The following is a 13057-nucleotide window of genomic DNA, read 5'->3' as shown; positions in this document are numbered from 1 at the left end:
ATTTAGTTTGAGTTGAACTCTCTGCTTGTTGATCCATCCATTTCATGGATTATATGGGATTACAATCCATCCATTCCTAGATGGAACATTATGGATTAGATTAGTAATCCAACAGGGAATATCATCTTCTTGCTCTGCATGATATGTGGGAAAGGCAGCCGTCCTCATGCTCGCTGAGGTTTTACAGGAACTGGAAGGTCACAGGTTAAGTCCCTGCTGCAGCCAGTATATCTATTCCTGTCAGTGTCCTGTGCCCGTGCAGGCTGCCACTGTTCTCTGTATTATTATGTTTAAGTGAGAGAAGCAAATATACCCCGATACCTTTGTTTGAGATGGTAAAACAGAAAAAAATAAACTGAGAAGAAAGGGTTTGAATTGATGTGTGAGAATCACACATTGAGTTTGTGTCTCCTCCTACGTCTCCTCTGCTTGCCACCTCTGAGAAATGTTGCGAGCGCCGAGAGAGAAATTAACAGCCAACAGCCTGCCAAAAGCAGTTAGAAACTAGCTGTGACAGACAGTTTCTTTAAAGCAACAGCACCATGGTGCAAGACATGTGGCAAAAATAAACCCTTAAATCTGTTGAATATTGTATAATATGGTCAACATGTACTGATATATCACATAGAAACAGCAAGACGCTTGCACAGCCTTGATGGCTGAATGCTCTATAGCATGCTTCAACCAAACTAAATTCCTAACAATATGCAGGGTCAGCAGTTCTTCACCTGCAATGAAATTTGTAATCCAAAATGTTTCCAGATACGTCAGACCAGACAGCATATCATTTAATGCACAAGACATCTTATCCTTCAGGCTACGACACAGGCACAATAACATGTGTAATGGCCGGTTGCACCCCACATAGTATCGAGGTTAACAGGACTTTGACTTGGATTAAATCTGAGTTGTGTGACACCAGCCAGCTGACTGTGACTGTCTGGCATGAGCAGGAGAGTCGATTAAGGACTTAAGTTGTAAGTCCATTACTACAAGAGAGGATAGCGTGAACATTCATGTCTTATCCTGTTGGAACGGTTGAGCAGATTGACCCACGCTAATTAGGGATTACACATAGCTTTTTTGTTGACCACTCAGGGCTGTGTCTGTTAGGTGCTGTACCTGTTGGTAGGATCAGTCACTTGGTGACTGGTCAAATTATCACCACAGTCTGTTAGCACACAGACCCACAAAAGAATCTCAAAAAAAAATGATGTTGCTTGACTTTTGTCTTGAGGCAGGGAAGCACAGATAAATGGATTTGTTTTTAAACCCCTAGTGATAGCTATTTGCTTTCACAAATCTCTTGTACGCTTGCTCCCTTCATTTTTTCTCCAACATATCCTTAAAAGTGACACTTTTCATGACAGCAGCCTTGAAATGTGAGATCCTCATGTTGTCGACAATGAGCAGAGGCGGATGCGGGGTCTGATATAGAAATACCACTGAGAGGAGAGGAGGGGGAGTGAGAAGATGACAGGAGGGTGAGAATACAGGATGACACAGAGTTGGGGAGAGAGGAGGCAGAGTGAGAACTGAAGGTGTCTATGTGAAAAGTACAGCATGCACTTTCTGCCAGTACGGGTCTCTCAATTAAAACAAAGCAAAACACGTAGGCAGCATGGGAGCATGGGAATTGTTGTCTTCATTGTTAAACAAATGCTAATGATAAAATCTATTTGGTGTGACTCAGGCAGAAATGTCATGAAGAATGAGGAGATGAGGAATGGAAAACATATCAAAATATCACTCACATATCTATTAATTTAATATAAGACTTTGGGTATAGCAACTGGTTAGTTAGTTAGTTTGAAATTGATTTGAATTGGCAAAGTCACTGCTGCAGGACTAAATATAGTCCCATAAAAGTTCATATTGTTTTCGCTCTTCAATTTTTGTACTGATAAAACAAACAAGAGATAAGTCGTAATTATTTATTATTTAACTTTAGGTGCTGGGGAGTAGACTGAGTTGCCTTCAGACCTTCAGGGCTAGACTATCCGTTTCTCTCTGTTTCTGGCATTTATGCTAAACTAAGCCAATCGCTGCCTGCAATGGTCGCCTTATGTTTAGTGGAAATGAAAGTGCTGTTCAAAACAAAATATTCTCTGTTCTATCTACTGCATGCATCATGTGTGTTATAGTGTGCTTTCCATTTAAGACTTGTGTGAGGTCCTGAACCCATTATGTCTCTAAAACATGTTCAACAGAAATAGAACTATTTTTCCATGATTAGATGAGAAGCTTATACACAACAGATGCCTCACAGGGTCTACCAAATCCTCAATTTACTCTTAATTCACACCTACACCTGCTGCATCTGCGGGTGAAGGCTCCAGCAGTCCTTTGTGCTTGAACTCTCGCCTTTAATTTGTTTGAACGGAAGAGCAGGAAAATACTGAATTGTACGAGAGAAAGAGAGAGATAGATAGATAGATAGATAGATAGATAGATAGATAGATAGATAGATAGATAGATAGATTATATTTTTCTCGTGGAGTTTGGAGAGCACTCTTACTGCAGGAGAGCTTGCTTTCACAGCACGTTCTGCTACTGATATACTTAATTTTCAAGTGCATGTATTTGTGCATGTCCTTGAATAAAAGAGTGGTTCAAACAATCTCTGACTGACTTTCATTCAACTTTTTCCTGAAGCTAATTTAGTGTTATATACTAAGATACTAAGCAGAAACTAAGAAGAATCACATTCTTTACATCTGAAAATTTGGACTTTAATAAAGATTTGAGGTTTGTACATGGTACATAGGCAGAACAATACAACACCATACAAGACGTGAACATACAGTATTTATACAAACACCAGCATGAAGATGGACAAGATATCAATGTGTACAGTGAAAAAACAGAAGTGTCATTTAAGAAAAGACAAACATAGCCAATAGAGTCAATAAGATTTAAGTTCCAATAACTGTAAACATAATACTGCCACATCACTATCAAAAAGCCCAAAATGCTCTGCCGTGAGCTAAACAGACACCAGGCATAGTATTAATAATAACACTGCAGACTGAGAGGCATCATCAAAGACACTATTAGACACAGCAAGATGATTCTGAAATGATTCGGCATCAGTTTGGTGGCACTGCACAGAAGTCCTGTGCCTGTGGTTTCAATTTTGTTTTATCAAACCTCTTAAATCTTAAAAATCCACCAGGGAATTCACAGAAACACTGATGCCTAATTAGATCAAAATATCTTCCAGTGTGAATTTTTCATCAGGATAATAAATTTGATCATTTGTTTACATGGGCACAAACACCCTGACAGGCACTTACCACTAAGGATTCAGCCAGCGAAATTTTGAAATAAACAATCGCATTTAACATCATGTCTCTGACAACACTTAAGAATAATCATCAAAATGACAAGGAATGTTGCAAACATACAACTCATGCATGAAATGCAGGAAGGCTGGAAGAGTCTGATGTTGCAGGTTATTGATTAATCTTTATTAAGTAGTCATATGTATGAAATTACATCAATTTGAAATTGATAAAAACCAAGAAAATGTTTTATATGTTTGAATGTTGCATTCAAGACCATGAAAGAACTTAAAGTGTACTAAAGGATGAGAGATATCATCTGAATCATATTTACTTGATTAAAGCATATACTTTGACCTTGATTTTCTAAATTTGCTCAGAATTTATGCTCCATTTATGTCAATAAATGGGGCAAAAGCTGGTCAAAAGTATGTAAAAAGACCAATATTTTGCTAGTGGTGGTGACTTCCTTTGGGAATAAGACTCCTTGTTTTAGATTTGCTCAGTAACTTATTTAGGGAACAAAAGGAACCCCCAGGCCTTCAGAGACACAAAGACAGCCACCTGCCCACCATGGATGCAGGAAACATTGTCCTCTTTTGTGAAACTTGTGAGCAACACTGTGGCAAGACATTACAGGTATATGAATACATCATGCAGCGGTGAAAACAATGTAGCATCATCCTTCTGATCTGTTTTCCCCATGTCCTCACGCTTTCCGCTCTCTTTCATCATCTACTCCTTACTGCCATCTACTACTTAATATTCCCACCACTTTCTCCACCGTTTTTCATCACCTTACGCTGACTCCCAACTCTAAAGCTGTCACAGCTCTTAATTTACTTCACTCTTACCCTGCTGCACTGGTGGACAGATTTCAGCTTGCTTGACATAACTTCTGGCATCCATAGTGGAGGTCAACAGCTTTCAGCTGTCTTAGTAGAATAAATAGACTGCGTTGATTTCTGCACACCTTTAACTGTTAACTCTTAGATAATGTCTGTTAGCTACTTAGTCTTGCACATCGTGTTCAATATGTCATTGCAAACATGTTTAGTCACTTATTCATAGCTATCAGAACTCTTAGTTGTTTGCTAACTTGCAACTGCAAAGTGCAGAGAATAGGAACTACAGTCAACAAGGTTTAGTACGGCTTGAATATGGAAACAAATCCAAATCCCCCCATACTACAATTATATATATGAGAAAAATGACTTTATATTGCACAGTTCCCTAGTGGACCTCCATGATGGCATCAGCTGTGGTTGCTAGAAGTTTGTTTAAGTAACTGCAAAGTCTCTACTCATTAAATTACCATTAATTTTCCATTATTCACATTGTCGGTCCATGCCACATGAAATTGTTTAGAGAATCCTGTAGCAGTGTTGAGACTGGGCAAACTGAATCCTACCTTCATAAAAATGCAACAACACTAAGCCCCCACCCCACCCCACCCCAACCCCCCAACCCCCCAACCCCACACACACACGTTCACTTCCACTTTTCTTAAAGTGTTTCCATATTCAGTCATTGAGAGCTTCTGTTGTGTTTACTACAAGGCTCTCCTGGGTCCTTGGTTGCTCCACCATAAACCTCAACTCCATTCTCGGTCCAGGGGGCCACACTGCCATGGGTTACTTTGCCACAGCGGGCCAAGCTGGCCACCTGGCTTGAAGACAGGACCCTATCCCAAAGACCCACCTGGGACAACTCTCCAACCAGGGCCTGGGATGAGTCAAACCCTCCACCCAGGGAATCCTAGAGACCAAGATGAATGGAGTTAGATGGATTACAGAGAGGAAAGGAGCAAGGTGCTTGAAGACAAAAGCATCTCTGTCATACACGGACAGGCTCAGCTTTGCTGCAGTGCTGTTGACTTTCAGACCTTTGTTGAGATGGAGAAGGTGTGATCAACCCTTCTTGTGAATGCAGGACTACAGAACAAAGACGGCATATTTGAAGGGTTGCTTATAACTATTATGCACAAACACACACACCTTATCCACCCACCTCTGAAACACAGCACATTGCTTCAACACTTTGGCTAGAAACATACTTCACACCAAGCAAATTTGTAGATTTACTGTGTCTACTTGCACGAAGGCTCTCAAAGTGTTACATGCTTTCATTTGCTACTGTTATTTACTACTGTTGGAGAAGTCAATACGTGAGTAGACCTACAGTTGCAGTGGGTAAACTACTATTAGCAGTGCTGTAGTCAGCAGAAGTCTAATGTATATATGAAATTAGATTTCTTCTGGAGAAACCATCAAGGCTTACCTGCCTCTGATCAGTTAAAACTTCATTCTTTCACATCCTCATTCATGCATTTACCTGTTCCTGGCCCAGCACGAGCACTCCTTCAGGTCTGATGTGATGACCGGCTGCCAGTGCATGACCCTCGCCCCTCAGCTTTCCACCCTGATAGGCCTGCCAGGCTCCTCCCTTCTGGCTCCAGCTCACACAGATGTGTTGCCAGCTGCCTCTGGAGAGGTTTAGCGGCAGCTGCGCCACCTGGGAATGGAAAAGCAAAAGGGCAATTCAGATGTGGCAGATGTTTGTATTGACTTCCCCTCCAACATCTCATTTGTCTCTCAAGTCTCCAAGGTACAAAACTTGGCCGTTATGCAGTATTTCCTTTGTCCCAAAGACATTCTGCTACCTCCAAGGGCACAGAACTTTTCCTCCAGGCATCGATTACCATAATGACTTCAGTGAATTATATCTGAAGCCACTGCACTCCACTACACGACCCTGCATTGTTGTCAAGGTGGTTTAAACACATGAATGAGGCTATTTAGCTTGTCTGCTAAATTGCCTCTTTCATTTGAGAGGTTCTGCTTATTTGTATGCTAATATAATGGACTATTTCCTCTGTAACAGACATTATAAATTCTGTTCATGATTTTAATGCTTTTTATATACAAGTGGTAGAATATGAGAAAGTGAGCAAGCTTTGCAGAAAGCAATAGTGAAATTCTTCTAGGGTGATATTATTGTGATAATAAATTATATGAGAGTTATACACTGGTTGCCATCAAGTCTTGTATACATTATATCTATCCCAGATTAGTGCTGCAGACTCTTGGATCCAGTCACAGTGACCTACTTCACTTACATAAAAGTTAGCACGTTGTGTTTGAGATACAACTTCTTCATAATATCCTTGATGTCTTCATTAAAAAAGGCAATTAAATACTGTAGAAGGAAATCTTTTGAAATATTTTGTGAGCACATGAATTCAGTAGAACAAACCAAATTTCTCAGCCTTCCCTTTTACATTTTATTAACAAAATTCTACATGCGTGTTGCATCATTAACACAAGCTTATTGAGATTGAAGAATCACATTTGTATATTAAAATATATATTTAAGTGGCGAGAGGGATTCCACATATAATACACATAACACATTAAATAAATCCAAAAGTAATAATGAAAATGAAAACAAAAAATGCACATGCTACATGTCTTTATCTTTTGGCTTTTTTATCTGTGGCTTTCAGATGGCAGCAGATGATCTGCTGTGGTGACCCCTAAAGCGGAGCAGCTGGCAGAAGTGGAAGAGTTGACATATTGAACCACACATGGTGCCAGTATGTTATTTATATTGCACCATGACTGACAATATTCAATAATTACAGTAATTACAAATATGAACGTAATCCAAATGTCAATCTCTTAAAATTTTATTTTAATCGCATACATGGCTTTTAACATCTTGTCTTATTTAATTTCTGCAGAACTTGTACTTAATAATGTTCGCTGAATGGCTTGTGTTAAGGTTTTGTGTCAAGTTAATAATACATGTTAAGACTCTAATCAGTAAATGCTTTGAAATAGGACCTGTAAACTATTAAGTAAACCTCCTTGGGAAAAATCAGTTGCACCCAAGCAGTAGACAAATCAATTCGGATAAATAGCATATGCGGCTTGACTGATACAGTACCTTGTCATTTATGAGCAGCTCAGCGGGAGTGTGCAGACCTTGCAGCAGCACCAGTTCATTGGGTTGTGCAGGAACAGCATAAGACAGAGGTGTCCCGATTCCTCCCTCCGCTGGTCGCAACCACAGGCAGACTGTGAAGGCCCGCAGCATCGGGATGGAGTGCTTCACAACAGCGTACATGTAGTTTGTCCGAGTTGGGAAGGAAAGTCTGTAACCCTCTGGGAAAGAATGGCCTGAGATACCTGAGGAAAGGCAGATAAAGAGCATGAATATGTAAACAACAGAAGTGACAGAGATAGCGAGGAGAACTTAGTGATCTACAGTGATCTGGCAACATACGCACATTCTTTCTCCACATCAAAACATCAGTTTTTTTCTTTTTTTCTTTTTGAAGCAGGGCATGGATTTCTTAGTCTTTCTGATCATTTTTTCTTTTACATAAGTTCAATATAATTTATTCATCACAAAGAAACCCCATGGCTTGATTTGATTAAGATTAATACAAAAATGAAACATCTGGGGTAACGTTTTATGGCTGATTATTTCTCATGACAGTGACAGGAGTCATCATGCAAATGATTAATGAAAGCCTCTCATTATATTTTCCATTCATACATTAAAATGTACCCACATACAAACACACATTCTTATTCTTTCTTTCTTAATTTCCTCTATGTTAATACCTACCTACTTCCAGTCCTGAGATTCGGTGGTGTAGTTTATTGATGCCCCGGTCAATTTCCTGTCTGTGTTTCTCTGTTGCCAGCCTCAGGGCTTTTCTCTCTCTGTCCAGCAGCTCCACCTTCCTTTCTAGCTCCCCCTCAAAGTCTTCCATCCTCCAGGGCCTGTCAGCACCAGCTCTGGGCCCACGATCAGCCAACCCTTCTGGGCTGCCAGACATCCCGCCTTCCTCTGGCACTCCTGAGGTGTTGCTGTCCGTCTGGTTGTGAGGGAATGGGCCAATGTCTGACTGCAGAGGAGGGAGACGGTGGATGGAAACTGGTTCAAAGTGTGGGTTTTACCGTTTAAGAACATTACTGTTGAGCACAGAGGTAATATTGAGCATTTACTACTTTATGAAAAACTACACTGTAGTTATAGCAGCAACTCTCAAGATGATCTCAGTCTCAGCATGTCTATCCAAGGAGAAGTTATTTGACCTAATTAATAATTAATTTTGCTGGAATGTTACATGATACGCGATTTAATAATGTTTCACTGTGCTGCAGTCAAAATCAGTTCAGTCCTTAAAACAGTTCAGTGTTCCTTTTTAAGGTAACTGGCAAACTAAAAGCCTGCACCAGGCCAAGAAATAGTCTTGCACACAACCTCCCATAAAACCACAAACCATGAAATGTATGTGGGGGTTTTTTGGTTTGTTTGTTTTTTGCATATTTCCATACATGACAAACTTTTCCTTGAAACTGTTTTCTTTTCCTTTATATTGAATTTCAAAACTTAGCACAGTTACTTTGGCGACATTACTTTGGATTTATTTTGTCATAATCTGGGCTTTATGTGTCAAATTTGCCATGTTTTCATTGTGTTTGTTCTGGAATTTCTATAAAAATGTGTGGCATGACTAAATCTGGGTAAGCCCTTGTAGTGAATAACACAGAGAGGATGACCAAAATGTCTCTTTCCAAGTATAATTCATGACGTTTTGGATATGAACAGCTCTTCTTTAGGCTCAGCCATCTCATGTCTACAGGGATTTTTTTTGTTGTTTTGTTTTCAATTTAGTATAACACAACAAATAATTGCAAGTCAGAAAAAGGCTGCCAAGAGAACAAGCTATTTCAGTCAACAACAAATTGCCAGGCTTTGCTGCATAATGTTTCACTGAAATAAAAACACACATCACAGGGAAGGGAAGTGGGATATACACACTGAAAAGATCTGCGTGGTCCTGTACAACTGGCAAGCATATTGTTTCAATACATAGACATCATGACAGAAATGATACAGAAAATACACACACACACATACTGTACATAAGTGTGTACAGTGTGTGTTTATCTATATTGTGCCAGATGATACAGATGACCTAAGGCTGTAGCAGAAAGTAATTACTTCTTACAGCTGGGGTGAAAACGTGACAGCGATGATAACATATGCTACAGAGGAAATCAGTTACTGTAAGTCGTACTTCAAAGAGCAAAAGAATGCGTTGCAGTTTTTCGGTGTCATCCTCATCTGATTTAACATGTATGGTTTCCAGCAGACTTATCACTCTATCCCAACAAACACTCGTATCTGTGGATATATTTATGGTAAAAACAACAACACAGTCTTTTGTCAGTCTTGTGAAATTCCTCCGTTGGAAAGTTGTAATATTCCATTATCTTCAAGCACAAACACACTTGCTGTCATAGTTGAAAAATAATAGCTATTAAGGGCACCTTGCTATTGACTGCCTTGCTTGATGCATCTTGGTAAACCGTGTGTATGTTAATGCGGAGTCGACTCAAAAACATTCCTGTTAGTCTGGGCATGATCGTGATGTACTCCCAAATGTACTTGACAGTTCTGTTATCAAGCCTGGGGTTAAGCTGCAAGGCAGGTCTTTACATGTGCATATGTCAAACATTTTCTAGAGAAAACAACATCTTCAATATCCTAAAATGTGGTAAAGGCATCCTTAACCTGCTTATGTCCTGAAATGTTTATACCTCACAGTAACTTGACAATCAGTGTGCCTATTTCCATTAACCACATGTTGTCAGCATGTTCGTTGGTCCATTCTCAGCAAGTAACAGATAGATTGCCATGAAATTTTAGAAATACTCATGTTGCGAAAGGGATGAATAGAAAAGACTTCGGTCATGTGGTGCTAACAGCATATCAACTGTCTCCCTTATGGTGAAATATCTATTTGTATGCACATTCATGGTTCCCAGATGATGGATCCTAATGACTTGGTGATCCCCTGACTTTCCTTTGAGTATCACCAAGGTGTTGATACTTGTGGTTTTGACAGAGACTTCATAATAAATAGTTGATGGAGACACAGTGACTTCATCCATTGATTTTGAAGCCTGGAGTTTGGCATTACGGCCGTTGCCATTTTGGTTTTCTTGGAGCCAGAAGTTATCACAAGAGCTGGGGAGGATGCTCATTGCTACCTGACATTGGATCTGACTAAGAACTCAGAGCTTTTTCAGTCACAAGGCGACCCAGACCCTAAAGCATAGCCAGATCTATCTTTGGTTTTACTCTAAATGAGACCATTCATTTAATAAACCCATGCTGTAGTGAAGAAGACTTTAACCTAAAGACTTCAGCAGGCTGTGTGATTGTTCTCACCTGTTAACATGGGCTCCAAAATGAAAAGCAAGAGGTTCTGTCATGCACTTGCAATGCTCACACAGCCTTGTCTGGCCCAGCCATGAGAAAGAATTCAAGTTTAAGGCTCTTTTGCATTAGCTTAACTTTTCAGACATGGAAGTTTGCTGTCCACTTATTATCCTGTGTAATGGGTCAGACTCTGGAAATGTTGAAACATTGTTAGATTGATGGCCTCCGAATTTGGTACAGAACATTGTGCCCATCTCCTAGTGCCATCTTCTGGTCAATTTTTAGTTTGCCTTGGTTTTTCACCTGCTTAAATTGATGGCACTAGTATAAAGAGTATCGGTACGTATGCTGGAAATAGAAAACCATTACAGTGCCTGCGTCCATTTCCAACTGCATTAGCCAAACACTCATATGAGTAATCCATGTGAAAGAAGAAGGATGTGCAGGTAAGGAATTTAACACAGCTGTTTGACCTGACTAGTATACCCCGATGAATGCTCCGCTTGAACAACGGGATCTGATGTAAACACAACACAATGTGCTCAAGTAGGCCAGTACCTGCTGTACACAGAAACGTGACTTGGATGGTAACCAAGATGTGGGGGTGAGAAAAACACTGGCTACAGTATTATGTTCGAGGTTTAACTACACATCACCCCGAGACCTTTGAAATCCATTCGGATCTTAAAAAAGGAAAGGACAAAAGGAAAGTGGAAAATGACCCATCCAGACATGCCCTACATAAACCCACCAAGAGAGAAGTACTACACTGCAGAGAAGCATGTTTAGTCGGTCCTTTCAGCAAATCTAGGCAAGTCATAAATTATGTATGGTATTTCTTCAGCCAAAAATGAGGTTATACATCATCGGATTCTGGTCAGATAAAGGCATGCTTCATGTTACTCGGCTCCATACACTCCTCCTCCTTTTTCTTCTCCCCACCTTATCTTTATCCTCATCTCCCCTCCCCCAGTGTTTCTCTCAGTTTCCCCTGCCTCACTTTTCATCTCTGCCTTTTCTCTAATTTTAAAACTTCATTCTGTTTTCTTGGCATGAGAAATTAGCAGCCTAGACCAGAGATGAACAGATGACAAGTTGTGATTATACAAAATCACGAGATGTTGATGTTATCAGCAATTAACATCATTGTGATTTTCAAACTGATTCGGTTAGTTGATTATGTTTTTAGTATGCAGACAAAAAGAAGAAGCATCTTCTAAAGTTTTTAAATGCTTACCAATGAGTGAAATGCTCTACTTGATCTTTGTTTACTAAATCTGGCTGCCAGTATCTAGTACCAGACAAAAAGCCTTTTAAACACCTCACTTCTCATTCAAAATTGAGCACCCTTGCTTTCGTAAACCACTAATGCGTGCCCAGAAATCCTAAAAAGGACAACAGAGTAAAAAAAGAGACAAATATAACCATGAATGTCAAGTTCGATTATTACAATTACAGCAAAATGTAACTAGAGCTGGAGTTATGGAATACTGATATTGAAAGCTGATACCAGAGCATGAAACACCATTCTTGGTTCATCTTACAGCAGGCAGACCTTTCACATACACCTCATTCTGATTCTTTCTCACGTATAGTTTCGCATGCAAAAATGCGGATGTCTGAAATTATGTCTCCACTCACTACGTACATACCTCCAGCTTCTCTATGCGGTCTTTGAGCTGAGTGATAGCCTGCTCCAGTTCATCCACAGCCCTGACGGTGAGCAAGTGGACACTGTCGGGCGTCGAAGCCGGACTGTCCCGCACCATGATCCTCTCCAGGTGGGTCCCTTCGTCGGTGCTTTTTCCTCCCAACAGCCCAGCGGCGCTCCCACGTCTGTCGGCGTTGCTGCTCCTGCCGTCCAGCCCCTTCTCGCACTCGGACAGTTTCCCCGTCAGCTCTCTGATGGTCCGCTGGTCTGTTAATATCTGGTCCTTCTGCTGCAGGACTGTCTGCCGGAGCTCCTCCGCGGTGGTGCGGAGGTAGCCCCAATCTTCCCCCGCGTACAGCGACGGGTCTTCCGCTTGTTGCTGAAAGTTTTTCGGGTTGCACTCCCCCGCGGGGATCGGCGTGCAGATGAGTCGACTGACGGTTGGGTCATGTCCAGTGAGTCCAGTGACTCCGTCCAGCCCGCCGAGCCCGACGTTGAAGGTTGGTGCTTCTGAATCGGGCGTTTCAGAACCATGGAGAGCTCCCAACGATCCGGCCCGGGCCACGGAGCCCCCTGCAGCGGGGGTCTGCGCTGCAGAGTCCGGATACACCGAGTGGTTGTCGGTTGCTGGTTGGTGTTGCGCCGCGGCAGCTCTGGAGGATCCGGTGTGGACGGCTGCGATGATGCAGATAACCGCTCCGATGAAGGCCACCATTCCGGCGGCCAAGATAATAACAATGAACTTCAGGGTGGCGGCGGGGGCGAACGATTCTTCTAAAAAAAATCTATGAATAACACTCTTAACTCCGCAAGAAACTAAACGTACCAAAAACAAGAAAAGTGTCAAAATGTTTATTGTCTGAATGGACGGAAAAAA

At 41.1% G+C, this 13057-nt stretch overlaps 1 protein-coding gene across 1 annotated transcript; it reads right to left on the bottom strand.

Moving 5' to 3' along the window:
• Positions 1 to 4765: 4765 nt before the first annotated feature.
• On the bottom strand, positions 4766 to 13057 carry cbx6b (chromobox homolog 6b; the record flags this gene model as incomplete). Its single annotated transcript, XM_046415828.1, has 5 exons — positions 4766 to 5042; positions 5619 to 5798; positions 7233 to 7474; positions 7920 to 8202; positions 12182 to 13057. Coding segments are annotated over 5 exons (1812 nt in total), but the record flags the coding sequence as incomplete, so codon positions are not given.

Source organism: Scatophagus argus, chromosome 16 (genome assembly GCF_020382885.2).
Source record: "Scatophagus argus isolate fScaArg1 chromosome 16, fScaArg1.pri, whole genome shotgun sequence".
NCBI lineage: Eukaryota > Metazoa > Chordata > Actinopteri > Scatophagidae > Scatophagus > Scatophagus argus.
The sequence above is the reverse complement of the archived record's forward strand: the minus strand, read 5'-3'. Positions and strand labels throughout refer to the sequence as shown.